Source organism: Falco punctatus, assembly GCF_963210335.1.
Source record: "Falco punctatus genome assembly, chromosome: 7".
NCBI lineage: Eukaryota > Metazoa > Chordata > Aves > Falconiformes > Falconidae > Falco > Falco punctatus.
The window spans coordinates 21685641-21710194 of NC_137587.1; the positions used below are offsets into that span (position 1 = coordinate 21685641).

Consider the following 24554-nt stretch of genomic DNA (forward strand, 5'->3'; position numbering starts at 1 on the left):
GTACAGCTAAGAAACTGTAGATGAGTATGAATGAGCTCAGTAATGACGCTGTGTTCTGGGAGGTAGCAACCTGAATCAAAGGGAGGAAGGGAAAAGCCTTTTAAATGAATTTAAGCCATTGTCTAAAATGCCCCCCATTCTCCTATGCTATCTCTTTTTGATCCACATCAGGCAGGACACTGACACTCCTATGCCCTCTCCAGGAGTGCAGGTGTTTCTCCCATGTAAAGCAGAAGCATCTGCACCATCTGCCTGAGACTAGGCAGGAGTGAGGAAAAAGGAAAGCACTGAAAGGAGGGACTAATACCCACAGTCTTGCACCCCTTATGATGCTAGTTAGGACATGTCAGTCACCTCTGTGGTGCTGCGGTGGAAGGACAGAGTTGCCTCTATGCATGTCTGCATGCAGAGAGATGCCAAAAGCAGAGACAATGGAGTAGATAGCTCTGGGTCAAACAAGACAGCTGGCTTACAGCACCTCAGCACTGTTTCAGCCTCACTGGCCAGGCTACCAGTGGAGAGGCACGGTGGCTGCAAATGTGACATCTTGATGAACCGCGTTCAGGGCTGAATTCTGAGCAGCATCGCTGATTAGTTATGTACCAACACTGGAGCATAGCAGTATCCTCTTTGAGCATGAAGGTCCTTGTAACCAGCGCTTATAAGTACAGCCAGCAGCTGCAGGGTGACAATGTAGGCAGCAAGTGGCGTCATAACAAATGACCATTTCGGGAATGCAGAGTATAATTAAGTCTGGGCTTGCTGGTGGCATTTAAAACAATGAATCTCCCACCAAATGAATGAACAACTGTAATTCATTCATATTATCATGATGATGTGAAGAACTGCCTTCTCCTCGCAGGTGCCATTTCAAGACCAGTGGCTGAGAACAGCTGTTGCCTAACACAGTCATTCTTTCAAGTGTTATGGACAGGCTGAACATGACCAGGCCAACCCATATACATAGAGGGGTGGACATCAAGAGCATCTATTTTTTACTGAATAGCTAAGCAAGAAAATCCTCCGTTTCAGTCTCAAGCCTAGTGAGCAGCAGGTTATTGTGGATAGAGATAAAATGAGAAGAGAGAATACAAGAACTCATAGGAACAGGGAAAGCCCTTCTGTCTGGCAGCGTTGGCAGGACTCCTAAACAAAAGGTTCTGGTCTTAAAATCCTATCAACACACTTATTTCATTTACACTCCTGACACTTCTCATTTATCAACAGACAGTGGTGAAAAGGACAGGGATTTTCTTTGCCATGTTCATTTGTGAAAAGGAGGCATCTGTTCTCAGGCATTTGCACACACAAAGACTCAAGGGCTCCATGACGGTGTGACTAGAGATGAAGTCCCCAGATAATATGAACTAACTTAACTCCAAGATATTATGCTTATTTGTAACAGATAAGGAAAATGGGTTTGGTAAGACAGATGCAAAAAGCATATAAAATAAAATAGATGGTTCAAAACATCCACACTTACACCAGCCCCATACATCTTAAGATATTTTTTTTCGAATTTACTCTTGATAATATCATCACATTTAATCTTTTACTTGGCTCCTCATACTATTCCTCCGCAAAATAGATAGATAAGGAAAAGAAGATGGACTGAGACCTGAAAGGTGCATGTAAGAGTTACCCACTAATCCTTTTTGTTGGACTACAGGACTCATGCAGAATAGCAAGGCTAGAAGGGTTAACAACAGAAAAAGAAGTTTATACTTTTATAGCAGCCTTCATTCTATTGACTTCGCAAATACTTTATAAATTTAAACAACTACACAATCTACACCTAGAAATCTCATTTTACCACTGCAGAGAAGCCACATCTGCAATGCAATATAGCAGTTTATTAACTGCATGCAGTCAAAATTGTGCATACATTTGGGCAGAAACAAAAGAAAAAATAGCATTCATCTGAAACCATAAGGATAGATTTATGGGTGCAGGACATCTTTAGTAATAAACTTCTTCTAAACATACATGGTTGATTAGAAATGAGAAAACAAACACAGCCTGTCCTCCATAGAGCTAAACGTTCAAAGGCTGCTGCAGTGAAGCAAGTCTTTCCACAGTCTTCAGTGAGGACTAGCTCAGGTGCCAGAAAATAAAGCTTTCCTAATGTTCTTTCATGTCCCGTGGTTGTTGGGGATTTTTTGTTTGTTTGGTTGTTCGTTTCCTTCTCTCTTTTCTGTCTGTTGGGAGCGTTGTGTCCTCTGCCATTATCAGAATCACAGGCAGGCTTTTACACAACGAAACAGCGATCTCCTCCTCTACAACAGAGGCAACTGAAAAGCAACTGTTGACTAAGGCAAACCTGAGTTTTACTTGTCTACTTAGGATCTGCTGAAGACTGGTTTATAAAAGCTTCTGCCGCTTCTGACTGCGACTCAAATGCCACCTGAAGCTCCCTTCTCTGGTGTTTAATCCTTTCTCTCCGATAGCTTTCAGGCTAAGGAAAGCTTCCTATTTTTTAATAACGTCATAGTGAGAACTCATATGTGGCTGGGGATGGACCTGAAAAGCTTCAAGCTTGAATTATTCACTGATGCTTAAAAAACTGCTCTCATTTGGTCCATGATTCAGCAAATCTGCCTTTTTCAAAGAATTTGCTAAAAGTCAAGCTCCTCTAAGAAAAGCAGGGTTCTGATGCAAGTTTCTTATATGCTGTCAGCTTTGCCTTGGCTGAAAAAGGACAGCTGAACAGACAGAGATAAAAGAATATGCACTATCATCTCCTGTCACTTCAGCACAGCTCCACACCCTGTACCATTAAAGTAAGATGCCTCTGTTCTACCAAAGCTCCAGCCACATTGGCAAAGGACAACCAAGACAGCCACGCCATCAGGGAAGTATACATCAGACAAAGCTCCAAAGCCAGTCACAGAAATATCTTACACCATACTTCAGTCAGGAGAGATGGGTATTTCCTGCTAACCACACTGTTATGCAATGACAAAGCCTCCCCCTGCTACTATCAGTGGGACAGATCTTTAGCAATATTACGAAGGAAAGGGACGAGAAGCCCTAGCATCCCACCTAGATGTAATCCACAGGCAAGCAAGCCTGACTGCACCAAGATCATCCCCTGCCTCCCAGGGAGATTCAGGCTATGTGGCTTCACCAAGCATTTCCATTCCATCTAGCATGCAGGTTTAGTAATATCACGGTGGTGTCAGCATCAATGCCTACTGCAGTCCTCTGAAGCCATCAGGTTGCAGGATTCACTGTGCAGACTCAATCTGTTAATCTTCAAGGTATTTCCTATTGGAGACCATCCTTTTAGGCTGACCTGAGAGAGTCTTCCTGACTTCAGGAGACTGGGAGCTATTTACCTCCCAGGTTGAGCACTGCAGCTCTGCAGCTGTAAGACTGACTACACAGCATTCAGTTGTGACAGAGTCCATTACCTCTGCTTTGTAGGAGCCAGCCTCATCTAGGATGCTAAAGAATTTTGCAAGGCTGACCTAAGCCACCTCAGATGCTTAGGAGACTCTCTTCCCCTCCCATGTCAACAAACAATAGGCCAAGCTCACCTCATTAACCTCAGGTGTATTTTCCAAGGCCCCTTCAGCCCAAGAACAAGACCCTCAGCTCCCCAAAATAATTTTCTCTCTCTGGAAAGTTCTGCAAATTTTACAACTTCAAAATGAGCTTTTGAAACCACAAGCACACAAATTCTCTCTTCGGCTGAATTGTGTTATCTCCCTGTTTATGTAAATATTTAAAGTAGGACTGTTTCCACAGGAGAGGATGAGGGAGTCCCTGCCTAAGAATGTCTTGTGGCTGATCTTCAGGAGAATTTTTGCTAAATATAGCAGAAAAGGTAAATAAATCTTTAGTCCAGCTTGCTCTCCCACACTTCAGCAAGCTTCTCTTTATCCAGGATGTTCTCAGTTACTTGCAGATGAGTATGTCTCACCAGCCAGAGGTTCTGTTTGAACCCACAAAATATCCTAGCAGAAGTTTTAATAAAACTAACAGATCCCTCTAAAAGGCTCTGCTTTTGATGACATGGTTTACTCCGAAAATCCTAGGTCAACTAGGAAAATCCTAGTTCAACTCCCATAATTAGTTCAAATTTTAGCCATTTACTCAGATGGCATCCCTGAGCACTGTCCCCTGGATCCAATCCTTTGCAACAAGAAATGCTGAGCAATAAGGAAACAGATTCCTTAATATTTAAAGGAATATAAAGAGGCAAAAAGGATCAATGGGTACAAAAAGAAGCTGGATAAAGGGATACCAGCCTGTTTCCCTGAAGCTTTTTTAATTCCTTAGATCCAAATGACCTTGAAAGAGCTTTCTGAAGAATGATCACGTGTGGATGTGAACCATGCACACTGAATTCATGGTTGATTCTAGTCTTTTTTAATAGATTTCTCTGGGTATAAGGGAAAGACGTGATAATTTGGGCAAACAGGGATGTTTAACTGTGCTTCATCATCCCTCAGTCATGTGGCTAAATTCTGCTTTCCTTGACTCCGGGGGAATTCGTAACAGACCATTCAGGTGTTTCTAAGCCAGATTTGTCCCAGGAACTACTGCCGATTCTCGGACCATACTCTTAAAGATACAAATAGGTCCTGCTAACACACACTCAGCCTTCTCCTGCATCCTTCTTTTTAACAAAAAAAAAAAAACAAAAAACCAACAAAAAAACCACCCTAGGGTAGTTTTACAGCAAGACAGATAAATAACTCCAGGCTGAGAAACTGCTATGAAATATAGAGGGGTTTGATCTTTTCTGGCATTAAATTACGCATACAAATCAGAAAGAAATCATTTCCCTTTCAAGAGGAGGGAGGAAATACATGATAAAAAAATAAAATCTTCTGTCACAGCTGTCCTCAGGTAAAGTTCCAACATCAACAATTTTTAAGGTTAATCAGATCAATGCTTCTCAATTAATTTCCTAATTATGATGAGCATCAACTTCATATCTTAACAAACAGGCCCATAAGACCCACTGACTTTACTGCGATTCCACCACTGGTAAGGCTACTGGGGAATAAAAGATCTTCCCTGGTGCTCAGAAGCCACACCTCTTTGATAATTATGTGTCATATGCCCTACAGCAAGGTGCTGAAGAGTTTCCTTAAATAGGGATCATTCCAGTTGCTTGGCAGTAATCACATTAGCGAAAGGAGAAGGAATGATTCCCTTGAGTCATTCCACTTATCTTCCATTTCTGGTGCTGATTCAAAGGTGTTTTTCTCTCTTCCCATGTTGGTTTGCCCTTTCCTGAGACATACTGTAGCAACTGTCATCACTCTGGTAAGAACAGAGCTCCATAGCTTATCTTAGACAGGAAACTTCAGAAGCATGGAAAATTGCTGGTGGGAAGTGGAGTGAGTCATCTTCTGTTTGTGAATGGGCTAAGCAGCAAAAGCTTTTTCAGTGTCTTTAAGCTGCAGCGACATAGTTTGGTCCTTACACTCAACACAGGAATATCACCAGATTGGAGAAGAACCTTGAAGCAGAAAACCTTTATTCTCCTTCTGATCCTCTAGCTATCGCTATCTTCTCTAAAGAAGCTGTCCTCAGATGCTGTACACTCACCATACACCTCACCATCCGTAGGGCTCATATTCTTATATGCCTGTATTTGAAGCCCTGGCAGTCAACTTTTCACCTTCATGTGTATTTAGGGGTACAAGCTGTGCCAAGTATGCTTTTGCCTCGCCTATTATCTGCCTTCCACAAGTCCAAATTGTATTGCAGACTTGCAGGGCAACCACGAGCTATGCTCTTGCATTGAAAAAAGCCCTGTGACAGCAGTTTCACAATTCCCTGTATCTACATTCAGCTACCTTTATCTATGTCCAAAGAACAGTCTTGGCGGTGAAGCATGTAACTGCATGTCTGTCTTGGCATCTCATGGCACATTTCCTTGTGGCCCGCTGCTGCAGTGACGAGTGCTCCTGCAAAGCAGTGGCATCGTTGGGACCTCAAACCTGCGGGTCCTTGTAGGAGAACTTAGAGCCCAGGAATGACTTTATGTTTGGCTTTTTCCTGGAACCACAAATGTATTGCTCTTCCTTTGTGTCTGCTTTACAGCAGTTTGTAACTTTTGTCCTTTTGCTATTTCACTTCTCATTGTTCTGAAAAACCAGGAAATTCGATAAATGGCATTATGGAAAGGATTAATTATTTTAGCTTTTCTTTTTGTTTTAAAAGGTTTTTCTAATACTCAAAAGCCAGTATTTTTTCCATCTGGCAGAGTTTAAACAGCCTCTTTTATCAGCCAGGACAACTCATAAAGAACATAAATATTTTGCAATTCCTTGAAGGGCCATTTGAACGTATTGCTGTAAGTATACATGGGGGATTGTTAGGAACATAGTGACTTAACAACAGATGATCAAACAGAAGGGCTTTACCCAATATTGACATGGTCCTAACTGAATTCCCCACGCATGCATAATCTCATTGGAATGCTAGAATCCCTGCTGTTTGCCAGCAGCATTACCCACCTGGAGTACCGACACACAGAAAGGCACATAAGCTCAGAACAGGATGGGAAGTTTGGGATCTGCTGCTGATGGCCTGACTGATTTTTCTTTGCAGAAATTGCAGGCATAAGTCCCCCAAAAGGATTGCACATCCTCCTGGACAGTTTATTCAGAGAGCATGGTCCTGATAACTCCTTGATTTGGGGGACTGTCAACATAAGCAACATGAAAGGAATAAGCTTCTGGTAGGCAAATTGCTAATCCCAGTTTGATGAACTTCTTCATTTTAACCCAGAAACAATTTGCTTAAGTGGTTTGTAAATGCAGATGTTGTGGGACCACGTTGCAGGATTCAGAGTTGCTGAGGCAACCCTAACTAGATTTTCACTGCTTAGAGCAAGCTCCCTCACCTTCCCACACCAACATAGATGGTGAGGGTAAAGGCAAAGGGGTATTAAGAAGTGGCGTGTGTACCAGCAACCTTAAATTGAAGCTGGGCACATGCACAGGGAGTGCATCTGATTTCTTTGTCATGACTCTCCACTAGGATATTCTGCCCAGCTTCACATCAGAACTTCCTTCAAAACTAATTAAGATGGTATGCGGCACTTGTTAGGCAGAGACTTTTGCTCTCTGGTAGTTCTTCACTTCTTAAATAACCCGAAGTTCCCTGCTGAAGAAGAATTTCTCAGGAAATCCACAGGAAGAGACTCCTGATCATGCAGCATGTTCACTGAATCACTTACTGAGAAGGCTGCCATGAAATGGCATTGGAGAAGATAAAGTCTGAACCGCTGCTGCTGAAACCGGGGCATTATCTGTTTTCTTTCCACAGGAGCTGCTTTGTGAGTAGACACAGCCATGCCTCTTTGATCCAGTAGCTGCTCATTAGAAGTCCAGAGGGAACTAGCAAAGCGGGGAGAGATCTAAGTCTCGAGCAAGTATGAATATGCTTGGCAGTCTGCAGTGTGGAGTAAGGAAAATTGAGATCTAAGTGCCAATGAGGGAGTAACAAAGCCCCTTGCAGCTTACAAGTGAATGTGGGCAGGAAGATCACAAGGCTCAGAAGAGATGCATGGCATTGTAGGGAGAGGGTCAATGCCACAGCAGCACGCAATTAGGCTGCAATCGCACTGCAAAGTGAGTTTTTCTAGAGGTAGATAGATAGTTAAGTAGATAGGTGGTTAAGTAGAACTTATCTGCCTGTACCGGACTTGCTACAGTCTAAAGATTTTTCAAGATGCATGGCCAAATAGCAGAGTCATGAACGTAGGGGCTGGGTGTGCCCCTAACCATTAGCAGCCAGCCTGCATAGAACTGTTAAAGGTAAGTTACCATTTACCATGGTGGGACCTGAGGCATCATAGTATTAAACAGGAATCTGACAGAAAAATCATTCGTAAACGGATGTAGACAGAAGATTTTAGAATGGACATTCTGTTTGCTGAGAAAACACTAGTAAAGGGCAAGAAAACAAAAATTTGAAGATACAGCCTGACTCCTGTGGCTTCAGCAGAACTTCTGTGGATGGGAAACGTGGCTTACAGGTCCTAGCAATGGACATGCAGCCGTCTTCTCACAGTGTGATCCTGAGAAAGCTGACCTGGGAGGGAGAACCAGCCATTGTACCTCCTTCCCATTCCCTCTGCAGAATCACGACCTCAGCCAGCAGGACACGTGGCTGCATCTGCCCTCAGTCTGTATGACCAGATGGTATCCTCCCAACCCATGGCCCAGCCACCAGGGCAACATCTGTATGGATACTAATTAGCAAGCCCACAGCCAGATGAAGAAATTAAGGCAGTCAAATGCAGCTACACATGGCTGTACAGCCAGATTTCAAGGCCTGCCAGACAGACTTGTGTAGACACATTAACTTGTACATTGCCACATAGCTATAGAGCTCTAGCTTGCTGATACAGAAACAATACAAGACATAAATCAGCTAATTAGCCTTGGCAGATAAAAGAGCTGTCACTAAAAGATTTCAGAACCCTTTTTGAAGGAAGCAAATAACTCAGCACACAAAAGTGGATACTTAGGCACAGAGCTTGCCTGGCTCTACCCAGGAGGCTCAGAACAACCATCTCCTGAACTCACCACAACTGCTTATGCCCATAAGCAGAAAGGTCTAAAGGGCTGTAGGGAGCAAAGCTGGGCATTCCATCTTTCATGCTAAAAATTACGCTCCACCCTGATGCCCCTCTGCGGTGAAAAGGCATTGTGGTACTGATAGCATCACCTTTCAGCTGGGCTACAGCAACAGAGATGGAGAATTTATACTCACTCAAAATCCTTGGCTGCTTTTTGCGTGGCTGGAGTTAAATCCCAGTTCCAGTAAGCAGTTTCATTCTGTTAAAGAAAATGTCTACATCTTTTCTTCTAATTCTTTGAATACTTTATCCAGTTTCCTGACTTTAACTGCCAAATAACACAGCTATGCATAAACAGATGTTAATTATTATTATTGCTGCTTCACAGATGAAGAGTCTGAAGGAAAGGGCAATACAAACACTAAACTGACTCATCTCAGAATTGGGTTTAGGGCACAAATATCAGTTCTGTTTTCTGCCCTTTACAGTGAGCCATACCTACACAGTCTTGAGAGCCACTCATCACGTAACCCACACATTCTGCACACTATAAGGCTGCATCTTATAGCTCTATATGGTAAGGCCTGGAGCTTCCTAATGTGGTGAGGTTTGGTTTGTCTTGTTTTAATGGAAACTACAGCAGGAAAGGAAAAACAAAAACCACTAAGGCTGTAAAGTTAAGCAAGCATTCAGATGTTTGGAAATGAGAATAGAACCTTTCATTGCTTTCAGTTCAAGCAGGTTTTGTCTCAGCAGATTTCAATTAGTCTTTCCTCCAAGAGGTTAGAAGTGTCCCAAGATAAACTGTGCTACTTCTCACCCAGCTCTGAAACACAGTGATTGCCAAATTACTCTGTTTACCTGAAAGGATGGAGAAATCTGTCATAAGGCAGCCACGTGCATTTCTTATGTTGCTGACTGAGGTATGTTGAATCGCTAGGACTTTTGCTTAGTGTCATCAGCTATTTCTTTATGAATTTCAGCTCCCATTTGCTGTAACTTGATGCTAGAGACCATCCAGGGCCTTCTGCTCCTTGGGCTGAAGCACCACATCCTCTGGTGATGCATTTGTAATAATTTAGAGAGGGGTGATAAACACAGGCACGTGTGAAGAGCTGCTTGCCTACGAAGGATTTACTTAGACTGACCTAAATCCTGCATAAATTCTGCTCCTGGGAGCAGAAGTGTCAGAACTAGCCATTTAGGCTTTTGTTTTATTATCAGGACAGGTTATGGGGCAGTGAATGAGCCCACAGAATCCACCAAGAAAGCTCTTGCTGGAAAACTTAAACCTAAATTCCACTCTGGTAAAGATGTTCACTGAAGGCATGTTGAACGCAAAATTTAAAATGATCTAGTTTATTAAGATCTCTTATTTGACTTGTGTTTGGCAGGTTGGACAAGGAAGGGGCAGTGAGAGGTTCACTAATGTGTAGCAGCAGAATCAAGGAAGGATGGCTTTGAGCTTGTCTTGGACATGAGACAAATTTTACATATCAAAGTACATAATAAATAAGCAATGGCCTTATTTCACTGCTGCAGGTAAAGGGGGTTTGGGTTTTTTTAGCTTTTGCTAATGATCACACAGCTTTCTCCCTGGTTTCCTTCATAACTTTTAAAGTTCCCGTTTTCTGTTGTAGTAGTTTGATTATTTGACTCCAGAACAGTAGTATGGCTAACATTGATTTGATCACTGTACTGTTTGAAACTTCATTCTCTGTTTGTACCAATACAATTCCTTTCCTTGTTTGCCAGCATTTACAGAAAGAACTCAGTCATTTTCTCTTTCTATAATTAGCAAGGATAAAACCAAGAGAGAACTGGCTTTCCTAAGAGCCTAAGCAGGTCCCTTGTAAATGAATTGCTGGATCTTGGATTCACTGGGGATTTTCTTACAAAATCATACAGTATTTTTTCTGCAGAATCTCATCTCACTCGGGATCTGTGATGGGCCTTTTGGGGGATAAATGGATACTTGTGGTAAAAAAGGTTATTGGCATAGGGCTCTTGCCCCATGTGAAGAAGAAAGGTGAGAGATGTGTAATGAATGAGGATGAGGACTCCAGAAAGAGAAAGTCTAATGTTAAAGCAGTTGAACTCTATTGTGAAGAATTATATTCTCTCCTCATGTTTGCCATAAAACACCTATGGAAAGCACAGAAACTTTTTATCGGTCACTTCCATTTTGTGCTTTTCTTGTCTTTTTCTGGCACTGGGTCAAGATCAGATTTACAGAATTCAGATTTACACAGGGGCTGAATAATCCCACCTTAACCAAAACACACTTTAAGTATCTCGTCTGAGGAGTGAGGAGGCAGGAAGCTTCCTCCAGAAATAATCAGGTATTCAGGAATCAAAAATCAAATATCCCAAATTAGCAGATAGTTGGAATAAATGTGTGCACTTCTCTGTGCTTCAGTTCCTTCTGAAGATAAATAACAGCTCTGTTACAATTCACAGTGGGTTTGTGAACATGAAAATTAATAAGAACCAAATATATCTATGAGAAAATCAATACTTTTTTTTAATGGGTTTTGGATGGTGCACATTAAATAAGGAAAAGGGGCACCCACTTCACAAATACTGCAAATTTTTGTTTGCAAAACACTGGTAAGCCATTTTTATTCCTTTGCAGATCATGTGAGGTTATTTGTGTTTGTTATTTTTAAAATGATGCACATTTGCATGCTAGCCAGGTCTGTCCTTCCAATTCCTGCTCAGTGCCTATTCAGTGAACCAAAATGCAGGCACTCCTAATTTCCCACACAGTTTAGACCAAATGTGTGATAAACCTGCTGCATCTCCACCTCCTGATCCCATCCCTTTCAACAGCAAAGGGCTTCCAAAAACAGCAAGGGCAGAGACAGGAGATTTGACTATGGGCTTTGGACAGGCAGGCTGTGCTGACCCCAGTTCCCTTTCTGTGAGTGCTACTACAGATTAGAAGCAGAAGAAAAATTAAAAAATAAAAAGGTAGCTGTGCCCACCTCAGCCAGAGCAGCAGAGAAGTGATTACAATTCTTGTGCATCAGGTGGTACGCATTTCCTTTGTACTCCTTGCCCAGTTCTTCCATAATCTTATCCACGTCCTCTTCCGTGAAGTCTGTGGTGCCCAAGGCAATGGATTCTCTAGTTAAAAGCAAAACACAGAACAAGAAACATGGAAAGATACAGTGAAGAGAGTGATACATACCCAGGGAGAAGGAAATGATCAGACATTGGCAAGAAGGACACACTTAAAATATGGACATGCATATCTGGGGCTATCAGAAACTCTCCTAACCAAAATGACACAGTAATATCTCCAGAGCTTATCCACAAAGCACGTTACAGCACTGGCAACAGCCCCAAGAGCTTCCTGCTCACCACCGGGGAATTCTCTGCTCTCACTCTGCCCATCATCCCATGACAGAAATTTCCAGTAGGACAGAGATGTTTTTTTTCATGATTGAGAGGGTTTCCATGGTGTGGGCCAGGAAGGAGCAGACAGAAAACTTTATGCAGAAGCCTATTACTTCTCCCAGTCTTAACTCAGCAGCACTCGTTCTTCTAAAGGTCTCCAACAACCTTCAACATAAACTGGCAGCCTGGGGAGGTCAAGCCCCACCTGCCATGGGCAGTTCCTTGACCCACAGCCCCACAGTCTAAGCACCTTGAACACCACATTAATGCAGCATCCACTCAGACTCCTTTAACGGCTGGTCTGTGCCCTGTGGCAGCATAGCGATAAACACAGGAGACGACTTCTGGTACCCTGTGCAGTATTCACAAGTAGGTGATACTCATCAGACGACTTGGTTTTATTTTTCCCTCTGTGCAACACACAGTTACTCCCGTTCTTGCTGACAGGTGGAACTGGGAGCACAGAAATCAAAGAGGATGGGAAAAGAGAACTGCACTCATTTGTAAGCATGCTTTTAAACACTGCCAAACACAGTTCAGCACTGTTCCCTGTTAGGTATACACGCTGTTTTACCCAGCTCTAAAATCCCTGCAGGGCTGCCTTTGAACTGGGATCATCTAAAGGCTGCAGGGCAGGTTCTTATGAGGAGAGGGAAAGGGGGACCAGGGGACTTTTGTTTCCCTGCTCCCCCTGCACCGATGGCTACCTGGGGCAGAGGGGAACATATAGAAAAGTGCCCTTACTTGAATTTAAAGGTCTCTCCAAGTTCTACCGCACTGCCAGGTGTGATCTCGAAAATCCCACTGAAAGGGTAGGGATGCCCTCCATAGGCAAACTCTGACAAGGAAAGAAACAGACTGTGAGTAATCGAATGAATGCAATGTCAGGAAGAAGTCCATGGCAGCTGTCTGCATGGCTCAGCATCAGCACCAGGGGCTGGGCTATTGCCAAAATCTGTTTCAGCCAGATGCTGAAAGCTGTTTTCTCTGTCCAGTTACCTATCAGCCTGAGGATGCCCTCGCAATTTCCCTCCATGCTAACACTACTGCTTTCCCACAGCACCAGGAAAGCTCTTGAGTTTGTCTCTGTGCCCATCCAGGTGGCTTCCTCTCAGTGGAAAATTCTGTGGTGGAGGCATCTAGATAAATTATGAGAGGCTGTCAGTGGTGGTACTGAGCTGGAAAAAGTCCCTTCTAGAGTAGGGAGAAATCAAATCTTCTTCCAGAGGGATTTACAGGCAGTGAATGGGAATTCTTTGCAGAGAGCTGAGCTGATTGCACTCCGCTGCCTCAGCTCGCAGGTCCAGCCAGGAGGTCCCTCCATGTCACACAGCCCATGGACCTCACAGTGACATAGAGGCCATCTCGCACAGCCTGTGAAAGCTTCTGTGCTCAAGGTGGAACATGGCACCCCAGGTGTTTTGTACTGCATGGCACTGGCTAAAAATACCATGAGTGAATAGCTTGAGTCATTCCCATTTAATGCTGAAGAAGGAAATGGGAAGTCTGTGATGCTAGTCTGTCCTTCACTGTGCTACAGCTGTTGTTCCTAGATCCCTTGACTGCAACTTTTGCAATGGGTACTCTAATCAGCTTGAACCCCATTCAGACCATTTCAGAAGTCTTACATGACATTTTCTTTTCCTTGTAACTCTGCTGTTTCAAAAGAACAGTTTCCAAGATCTGGAAATCCAGATTTGAAGACTTCTAGAGCATAGACATTTTACTGCAAAACAGATTTACCCTGACAGGGAATTAGCGCATGCATATGCAGGTCTCAAAACAACCACTGATCTGCTTCTCTTCCCCCTCTGCCATTTCTCCCATGTTCTCCCCCCCTTCTTCACTGCAGAATGGCTTTCCAGCATTGCTTGGTCCCTCCTGTGTGCCATTCCTGCCACACACATGCACAAGCTATAGAGCCTGCAGTTACAGGCTGAAAATACATGATTCATGACAGAACTGCACAAGCTCCTGATGGACTCCACAATGGACTATGGAAAAAGAACTGGATGAGTTTTTCATTCCTCAAAATATTCTTTGCCAAAAGCTGTAAGTATGAGGTGCTTTTCTGTGTCAAACTAGCCATACAGTTGTCCTCATGTTCTGCAGGTAGTGAAAAGGAAATACTTCATACCTCTGCCGTAGATCTCGATGCCAGAGTGGAAGACACCAATCCCCAAGGTGGAGGTGTATTCATTTATCCAATACTACAGTAAGAGAAAAGCCACAGTTGGAAGCATTAGTGGAAAAGAAATACACGATCTTGGTCTGGGGTATATCCCCCATCTTCCATTCTCAGGGCAACTTCTCTTAAAGAGAAGAGTGATTTTGAAATTATTTTGAAACAAACAAATCAAAACTCCTTACAGATCAACAGAAGTGGGCACTGTGTTTATTATGGCTGGCTGGGATTAAGTCTCCAAAAAATGCTCATCTGATCCTTTCCACGTAAGGCATTAAAACATGTATAAAGACGTAACTGGACCTGATCCTGCATAAACCCAGCTGCTACAGGATGTGTGATTATCTATCCTTTCACTTGAATAGCTGACACTGAGCCAGTTTTACCAATTCACTTGTCTTATCTGATCTTCAAAATCTTGAGTTAGAGAATCCCCAAACATTTTCCACACACCTTTTTACATCACCTCCCATCTACCTGTTATTAAGCTGGGTTTAGGCAATGAGATCATAGACACAGAGGTCCGTTCCCTCTGTAGGTCAGACAAGCATGACTGGTAATTATCCGTACGACACTGGTAACTGCTTTATAGGGGGAAAAAAAAAAAGAAACACAGTGCATGCAAGTCAATATTTTTCTCAGAGGCACCATATACTATAAAGCACTGTTCTCAGAAGAGACAAGGGCTTACTGCTCCAAAATCAGGTCCAAGGCGATCACAACTTCACCAAAGTCAAAACCAAATTTTCAAGAAGAGCTATTAAGTGACTTCATTGCTCTGGAGTCCAGCACTTCCCCATTACATTAAGAGCAGAGTAATACTGCAGTCTGGTGCATGCATGCAATGTTCCTCCACCAAGCGCTGCTCAGGGCCTGTTTCCACCATACCGTGAAGGACAGTGCAGACACCCAAACAAGCCCCAGCTAAGCTAATTCTGGAGCAGGAAGCCGTACAGCCATGCTAGGGCAGCACTGCACTGGAGATAATTAGCCCTGCTCAGCACCAGTATTTATTAGGTTAGCTGCGGAGCTGTGCTGCTACAGAAATGATGCTTTCAGGCACTGAGTGGAAACTGCCCATGCCTGGTATATTTACAGTTTGCTTACAGCTACTGTGCAGTAAAGATGCAGCTCTAATAACTCAGAGCAACTAAACTCGCATTTTAATCAAGCACTGCAAGGAAACTGAGCATTGTTCCCTTGTCCCTGAACAAGGACACGGTAGCTTCATTCAACTAAAATTCTCTTTTGGGTCTGGTAGCTGGTTCTGGCAGAGCCAGAATAAGCTGCACCTTCCCTGGTGTCTGGCATCGCTGTGCTGCCATGGTGTAAGAACGGCTCTGCTGTCAGGTAACCAGAGGTCTGGCATAATCCATCTACTTTCCTCGCACTGCTTGCTTATGTATTTTTGATGACTGCAGTAGCTCTGTAAATTACCTGGAAATGCTTTCAGTAAGACCAGTGCTACTGTGGAAAAACACAATAGCTTTGATACAAAAAGTGCAGTCCCGATCCTGACTTAATGTATGGCCAGTCTTAATACCTCAAACCATATCCCCAAAAATGCTCGCCTCTGGCAGTACAGCAGTTCCCTTTCCCTCCAGAAAATGCTGCGATGCTTCTTGTTCTTTGTGAGGTTTGTTATCACAAATAATGTATTACTGCAGGAGGGCAGCAAACCACTTGACCTCAGCTGGACCCCTGCCCACTGCTCTCTTCAGACCTTGTATAACCTCCATTTAACTCTTCACTTGAATTATGCAAACTCTTGTTTTTAGGATACGTCAGAGCACTGAACTGGAGCTAGGTCAGGTAGCTCTGAACCTCTGCCAGCTGAGACAGCACATTAGCAGTGAACCCTCTGCTGAACACCATGCCTGGTATTTAGGGACACAATGTGCCTTTGCCTTCTGCTGCCCCTTTGCACAGTTCTCTGTTGCCCTGTCCTCTGCGGCAGGAACATCCCTGCTCTGACTGGGGAAGAGGATACAGAGGTGGAGGCTGCATACAGAAGCCCATATGACACCAGTCACATCTGCTAAGGAGAATGAAGCCTGTCTCCCATAGACACACAGCCCTCAGTTCAGTTCTTGATCTCCCAGCTCTCATGGGTTAACTCCTCAGTCTCAGTAAGCTTCACAGAAACGCTGGTTTGCAGAGACCCATTGTAACAACTCCCAGAGGATATGGTAAGTAGGTTGTCTTCTTCCCTTAGGCTGAGCTATTGTCTCACAGCAACAATACAAGCACAAGATGCCCAGGTCATGCCAGCTGCTTTGCTTGGAGGAGTAACTAGCAGATAGAGAAGGGAGACTTTTTAAATTAGAAATGCTCTTTCCAGTTATCAAAGTTAGGGCTATCTGCAGAGGCGGGTCTGCATCAGGCTTTGTATTTCAAACAAGACAGTAAACTGAAAGCTGCTTGCAGCTATGGCTTTTTCTTCCATTTTAAAGTTTATGTTGGATCCAAACAACAAATAAACAAGCAAGCAGGAAAAACCAAAACCTTCTCCTTGATTAACACGTTAAAAGTAAGGCACCGAGACCTGATCACCTCATATATGCAGAGCACTGTCAGTTCACGAGCCCTCCCTGTCCACCAACCACTCTTGTTCCCAGCACGGAGCCACAGCCCCCAAAACCCACCCTGCCCAACGCAGGAGCCAGGCTGCAGGACAGCTCTGAAAACACAGGTGATGAGGAGACTCCACCAAAGAGAAAGGAGAGAGAAGCAAAGGTGTTTCTCTGGCTGATACCATGTGTTGTAGGATTACGACCATCACGTGGAGATTTCTGTATTTAAATGGTGTATTTTTCAGTATGGATTCCTTTAATCAACTATTACGGACTGAACTGCAACAACCTCAGCCATACCTGAATTTGAAATGAACAGCAGCTGTACTGGTTAAGTACTTTCTTTCAGATAACTTCAGTAACACAAGGGTGTTATCTGCATCTTGGTTCTACTGATACGATGTTGATATGATGTATTATCAAGACCAAAAAGCAAAGCAGCTCTGAATCATGGCTGCTACTGTCCTCATCTCACCCCTGTCTCCAGGGTGCTGCAGAATCTGCCTCGGGTATGTGACTGAACATGCAGTGAACGCCTCACGGCACTTTGGCACAGCCCATGGCTTGTCTCAGGAGGCAGCTCTGCTAAAGTGAACATGTCAGTCACTCACTAAGTTGGAAGAGAGAATCCAAGCCAGATTTGAAACCAGGTTTGTACACACATGCACAAACTGGCCTTGTTTTCCAAGGAGGTTGCAATTCTGAACAGCAGAAACAGTCAGCAAATACCCATCTCTAGAGTAAATTGGATATTGCTTAGATTGAAAACAAAAATCTGCAGCCTGTTCTGAGTGAGATGAAAAAGCCAGGGAATAGAATACAGCAGTATCTTAAAGGGAGTTGTGATTCATGCTTACATTACATGCTGTGTGCAAAATCATGCTGTAAACCCTACACAGAAGGACTTGGGAGCATTCTGTCTCATTTCCATCTTCAACACAGACAGAATAACTCAGAAGTGAAGAGAGGCAGGGAGGAAAGCTAGCCAGACTGTAGCTGCTTCGCAAAAGCAGCAGGTAGCCCAGGACTCAAGATTCAAACCCAGAGAAGAATCTCTTTGCTTTTACAGTTTGTAGTGTACCAGTTAAGAGCTTTTAATGAAGGTCCCTGATGAAGTAGGCTTTGAAATTTTCCAGGTTTTGTTCAAGTCTTCCCTGATTTTCTGGTTGTTTTGGTTCAGAGAGAGAATATCTGGCAAGATAGTTTAGATTCTGGGAGATACTCTTGAGTCAGTTGTGTTAACCAGCAGAAGTGAAAGTTGTACTGGGACAGTGAAAAATGCTCTAACATCCCAGAAAGGAAAGAAACTAAAAAGCTTCATTACATTGATAGGCTTTTGGTAGGTCCAGAATGGAGAAGCAGATGGCATGATACTAGCAAATTATATCATCCTGGGACTTTGAGAACTCCTACCAGAAACATGGGTTTCCAGACAGAAGAGGCCCATCTGTGTAACCACTAACTTCTACCATCAATTAATATCATACTATAACACAGACATTTCTGTCACTTTCTTTTTACCTCCCTACTTCAGACCATTATTTTCCATGGCATGTCACAAAAACCTTTCCTGCATCGCTGTGCTGAGCAGCTTAACTAACCAGCTCCCTAGAGGCTGGAGACAAGACCACCTCTGTGAGTATCTCAGATACTGCTTTCTCTGAGCAGCCGACACATTAAGCAATATTCTATTTATCAGCCCAGTACAGACTGGATATTCCACTCCACAAGATCCATCCACTACTGAACAGACACTACTCCATCCTTCCTTATGATCTATGTGAACATACAGAAAAGAAGTCCACCAGGAGTTGCTAAATAAATCTGGTTTCAGCCAAGAGTTGCAAACTCTGAGTACTCAGTGTCATAGATCCTTGCCATGCTCTCCTACTCTTCACTAGGTATCATACAAAATTGTCATCTGAGCCAGGATACCAGGCTAGACAGAGCTTTGCTCTGACCTAGTGTGGTTGCTCTGGTGTCCATGTATGAAGACACACTACTTAAACAAGACACCTTTACCAAGAATTGGTGCAGATGATAAACCAGTAACTAACTTAACCATATCTCCTCTCAAAGCACCATCTGCTTATAATTCAGTAAGATTACTCCCTTTTCCCTGTGAATCCACTGGCAAAGCTTTGATTCTAGGATGAAGGAAAAAAAACAGTAAAGGAGGATGAGAATTACAGGTGATACTCTGACACTGCTGGTGAGCAAGGAACATCTTAAGGGACTGAAGGAAATGGCCAAATCACCTCACCCTCTGCTTGTCTTCATGGAACTCTGCTGCCAACACAAGTCCAATAACAGACTGTCTGCCCTACTACTTGGGCTTGGTTTTAATCCTTTCCTCTTTGAGGGCCAAGCCACACACTGTAACAGCAAGCTCTCCTTTGCGGAGAAGTCTCCTCTCTGTAGGGTGGAGGAGCTGGTTCACTGCAGAAGAGACCCTTGGCTCAACAAATCCAAGTGGATTTGAGGACCCAGGGCTCCAGCTGCTAACTAGTGTGCTTCATGAAAGCAGTCAGACTGGCAAGGAGCATTTATTCCAACCTCTGCCTTTACAGACTATGTAAAGTCTTTCCCAGAGGCTTTGTCCTGGGCTTAGCAGTGCTTGGCCCCTGTGGTCAACTTAGGCAGCCTCATGAAAACATGCAGAAGAGTGTGCGTACTAATAAATGCACTGATCGGTCATATTTCAAACACCAGGACAATCCTCTGCGAAGTTAAAGTTCAACACAAAAGGCAACATCAGATTGATGCAGAAGACCAGCCAGGGAACATCAAAGTAATAGCTCAGCATTTTCTGAGATGTGTTGATCCAGATGTGAAATATGAGAGCACAAAAGACAAAACTAGAGGGGAAAGCTAGAAAACATCACTTTTGGAAACCAGCGAGTAAAATCCCAGCGCTATACAGTCAGCAACTTCAGAGGAGTTTCAGTTCCACCCAGTACATTTTTCTAAATGGCGATTCAGACTCTTGGGGTGACAGAGGTGGAGAGATACAGCTCAAAACAGATCACAGACTTTATTCCCCGAGTAATACTTGGAGGAGCGAAGGAAGCCTTACCTCAACTACAGACATGCGGGACAGGGGGCTTCCCGCGCGTCAGTCATGCTGCAGCAGCCCTCACTTACGCTCCACAGCCCAAGGTACACACACAGTCCTGCCAACATGTCTCAGTCCTTATGCTGTTCACTCCTTCTGGCCTGGAGCTCTAGTAATAAAAACTCACTATCGTGTGGGATGACATGAAATTATACAGCACAGCTGCTATTAGTAAGTTTTCTTTAGCAACTGGGTGAGACCCAAGCTCATTTAGATGTGACCTGTCTCTTACACTCAGTTCTCCAGAGGTCCAAGGCTTGTATATTCACCAAGCCTAAAATGCTATTTTCCTAATATACGGTGAATACAGATTAAGCAGGAAAGGATTTAAATGCACGTGGGCAGACCCGCAACTAAAAAAGCAGCTTAAGAGTATTGAGGAGTGATAACACAGACCTGTCTTTGGTACTTCATGCCTGGGAAAAGCTATCTGGGTAGGTCCTTACTCCAGCACATGGGGAATGTGACTCTTCCTGGCTGGAGTAACATCTCCTATGTCAGGTCTTCTTCACTGTTGGCAAGAGCTATTGATCTGCAAGTACTGGACCAGGGTGTGGAAGCCCATCAAGTCACTCCAAATCCAATTAGCCAAAAGCCCCTGCTTTAGTCAGGTATGCTAACTTTCACTTAAATTGCCAGATAGTGTTAAGGAAACAAAATACTGCAGTAAGTAGTCTCTGTTTACAAACAGGCTCAGCCTCCAGTTCCAATAGGCAATAACTTGCAACTTCCAAGAAAAACAGTTCCCAGAGTGTGGGCGTTGGCCTATTTGCAAACCACCCAACTGGCAGAACTGATCAAAGTTTGAGGAACTGCAGGTTTTCTTCCAGGAGAGCATCCAAGTACTGAGAAACCTGCAGCTTGCCTCAGTGCAGCCAGAAGGCTTGACGTAGCTCTAACAAATCAGGGATACAGGGGCTACAAGGACCCCAATTCAGAACCGGACTAGGACACTTCAGATTTGAACTGGGACAGGACAACTGGCTCAAAGAACAGGCATCTTGAGAAGCAGTCACATTCCAGAAAAAAAGAAAGAGACAATGACCTCTTGGCATACAACTGACTCTGCTCTGGGGCGTTTTGAATGGAAGGAGCTTCTACAGAGGACAGTTCCTCACCCTTCAGGTTAATATACTCTAATAGACCAGGAATTTCCTGGAAAATGACCACCTGAAATTTACAATTCATACTGCTAAACATATTTCCTCATTCCCTCATGCAAACCCACAAATGCTAAGAGAAGAGACACACGGCAAGATGATCAACTGCGTCCTTCAGAGGAACAGCAGGCCAAGCCCCTGTAGGACAGCAACCGCCAACTATGTCTCAGCGGCTCTTATATTTCAGCCAGGTTCTGCTCTGCAAAGAATATTCTCCTCTCAGGTTGTGCTAAATACATTCCTTAGCTGTCTCTTCAGGATAAATTCCTTTGGAGGTTGTCATGGCTTTTCAGACATTATAATATGCTTCTAAATTGCCTGATGCATAAGCCAACACTAAAATCTTTGCAATCATGAAGCATAAAGAGCTTATTTCAGTGGCTTCTAAAATGCTGTGTGTGAATTAAAAACTGATGATGATGCTGAGGGAGAGTTTGAAATCTACTTATGTTTCAATGTTGTGACGCAATGTGATTTTAATGGAAGAACAGCAGGCCAGAAAAAATATTAATCATACTGCAGAAAGGAAACTATGCATTTCAGCAGTTAACTTTTGGGTGTATTCAGGATATTCTTAATTAAAAATCATAAACAAGGTTTAGCTGCGAGAATGGGATACTTTCAGTGTTTCCACTTACAGCTTCATCCTACAAGTCCTGGCTCAATGTACTGGTATTACTTGAACACTCTTATAATTTTCTGCTTTCTCCATTACTGTTCTACTTTCTGCCCGGTTGCACTGATGACAGGCACTGTCCTGAGCAGAGCTTCCTTCCTGCAGCCACATCTGGGAGGAAGTTTACCACTATGTTATCTTTTGCCTCAAGCCATACACATTTGTAGACTGCTGTCTACAGCTGGTCCAGCACGCTCTGCATTAAGTACAATTGACTCTTCCGGGGACAGTGAATCTCATCCGACCTATGGTTCAGAGCTTGAGTGGGAATATGCCTTACCAATGGAAAGACAGGGCAACTAGCTGCCTAAACTGAACAACTGCTTTCTGTCCCTGCAGAATGAACATCCCTTTCTCTTCTACTTGCAAGTTCACACAGAAGCCAGCAGAAGTTAATCCACCAGCCCAAGGGTCTGTCACACCAGTCATGACACTAATGGCCCAGCTTGGGTGCCTGTGTACACAACATGGTGTTTGTAGTAGATTGTGTGTGCCATATGAGAAGCAATATGCCATTTTTCCAGCTTCCACCTGCTTCCCTTAATCTCCGTCCTGACCATGCCTGAAGGAGTCAGCTGAAGGGGCCAGGGTGGGACTAGGGACACCAAACAGAAATCACTGAGGGGAGTTGCTGGAGGTGGGTGCAGCACGTGCCAGCACCACAAGCCTGTCCCAGACAATGGTCCCATAAGCAGCCCTGCAGAAGGACTATCTGTGCTGTTACACACCACTTCTCATGCTGTATCTCCTTAGTTTTGACAACTGTCATGCACAGTCTTAATCTCAAGTACATGAAGCCAGAAAAAAAAGCATCCCTTTGCAGGATTGCACTGAAGTGTATTTTCTCAGGGACGTGCCTGAGAAACTTGGGTGTGTTATGAACTCAGTAAAGCAATAACGCCTTTGCCTTAGATGCATTCATAATGACAAATTGAGAGATATTCAAAAAGAACAGCAGCAAAATGATCAGGGAAATGGCGAGACTGACTTTGAATTAATTCAGAAGAGTTAATAGCTTGGCAAAGCAATGACTAAAGATGACAAATTTGCAAACATTTGAAGGGCTGACGTGAATTATGGGAGAATTTTTAAGAACGATACAAAAGGATTGAAGGAAGAGCAACATACTCCGCTTAAAAAAAAAAGGGAGACTTTGGCTAAGTGTTTAGAACTTTCCTGGCAGTAAGAAAGCACAAGAAAACATTTGTGTGACTGAAAGCCAAATATCAAGAAGGCCTTAGTGTGCCTGTGTAGGACAAATGTTCAATGGTCCAAAATGTTTTCCTAATGTCTAGGAGGCTGTTAACATCCTCAGTGGAGCACATTTCAGTCCCTGCACACCCACCTGCATTGTGAGCCCTCAGCCCAGTCTTCAGTGCATGTCAGGAAGCAGGCTTCCTGCCAAAAAGGATTCAGGTGACTTGAAAAAAAATGCAGGGAGATAAATACCTCCTGGTGAACTGGTGTGTAAGGTATCTGAAGCAGATTGCAGATGCTTTGGCTCTGGAACTAGCTTGGCCCAGACATGCCTGGCAGGGTCAACAATATGGCCTCAGGGATCTCTGTCCTTCATCTTGCAGGAAAGGTGTAACTTAGAACTGTAATGATAAATAGGGCTGTTAAATGATTTCTCAGATGTGGAGCAATGCTGTGGCTAGGCCCTGCTCAGACCAAGAAACATTAACACCTCCTTCTCCTTGGTAAGGATCCTTGTCGTCTACCGTGGGACTCTACAGGGCTTTTTCTCCAAAGAAGAGACCAGCCCTATCCCGACGTCCAGCATTACAGAGGGAAAACAGACACTTAGTGCATCCTTTGAAAATGTTCTCCAGTCTGCAAATCAGTCTTGCCCAGGCCAAAGCAACTGCCTTAGTTCAGAAAACCAGGCTGCAGACAACAGGCACCCCAAGCCCTCACAGAATGGCTCATTGCCCAACAGCTGTAGCAGGCCCCAGAGTGCTGAAAAACACAGTTCGTCTCTCTGCTTTGGCAGACTGGTAGCAGGGATCTGAACTTCAGCCTTTCAAATCTAAGATGGACACCCTAATCGCCAAGTGTATCTTCTCCATTAAAGTGATGTATGGACAACCAAACAGCTTCAGCAGAAGAGACTGGGAGATCCATGCCATCAGATACATTGGCAGTTAAGACTTTTCTGCCAAGAGCTCATCTAGATCCTTGCTCATGTTCCTGAATTTCTCTCCCATAGTAGCAAAATGCTAATATGACACTGATTCTTCCTTATTGGCTTGCTCTCTCTTGGAGTGTTTCTGCCTGGCCAAACACCAATACAGACTTTTTTGGCTAGCTCAGATGGACCAACACTCAATGCCCAACCACTAAGGCAGATTTCTTGGGAACTCTTCTTGGGTTTCTAATGAAAACATCCAAAACACTAATGTCTTTCAAGCTATAGCATAGCTCAAAACACAGTAGTGTGAAACACCCTCCACTATGCTATCTCCATTCGTAAGTAATTGAGGAACGAAGTATTGCTCAGCAGGATCCAGTTCATAGGCACAGCTGTCAAGGCCTTTGGGAGAGAAAAATAATATTTATGACAAAAAGACAAAAAGTCTGTGCTCATCCTGTTAACAGGGGGTGGAGTGTCTGCTCTTCTCCCTGAACAGTGTTTCTCTCAGTTATCCTCTGACAGTTACTCAGACCTGCCAGGTGATCCACAAGGCTTGCTTACCTGCCAAGGTCAGTCTGTCTTTTCTCCAAACCACATCTAGTCAGTGGTCCTAGTTTTGGCCAGGACACAGTTAATTTTCTTCTCAGTAGCTGGTACAATGCTGCGTTTTAGGTTTAGTATGAGAATAATGTTGACAGCACACTGATGTTTCCAGTTGTTGCTGAGTGATGTTTATACAAGTCAAGGTCTTTCCAATT

General features: G+C 43.7%; 1 protein-coding gene across 6 annotated transcripts in view; it reads right to left on the reverse strand.

The window, feature by feature from the left end:
• LOC308066952 (deubiquitinase DESI2-like) overlaps positions 1 to 24554 on the reverse strand; it is an 84057-nt gene that overhangs the window by 10267 nt on the left and 49236 nt on the right. For all 6 annotated transcript variants that reach the window (XM_080394960.1, XM_080394961.1, XM_080394957.1 and 3 more), the window contains 3 exons: positions 14091 to 14163; positions 12698 to 12791; positions 11539 to 11680 (listed from right to left, as the gene is read on the reverse strand). In XM_080394960.1, the coding sequence (XP_080251086.1) occupies positions 11539 to 11680; positions 12698 to 12791; positions 14091 to 14163 (309 nt within the window). The remainder of the gene's footprint in view (positions 1 to 11538; positions 11681 to 12697; positions 12792 to 14090; positions 14164 to 24554) is intronic.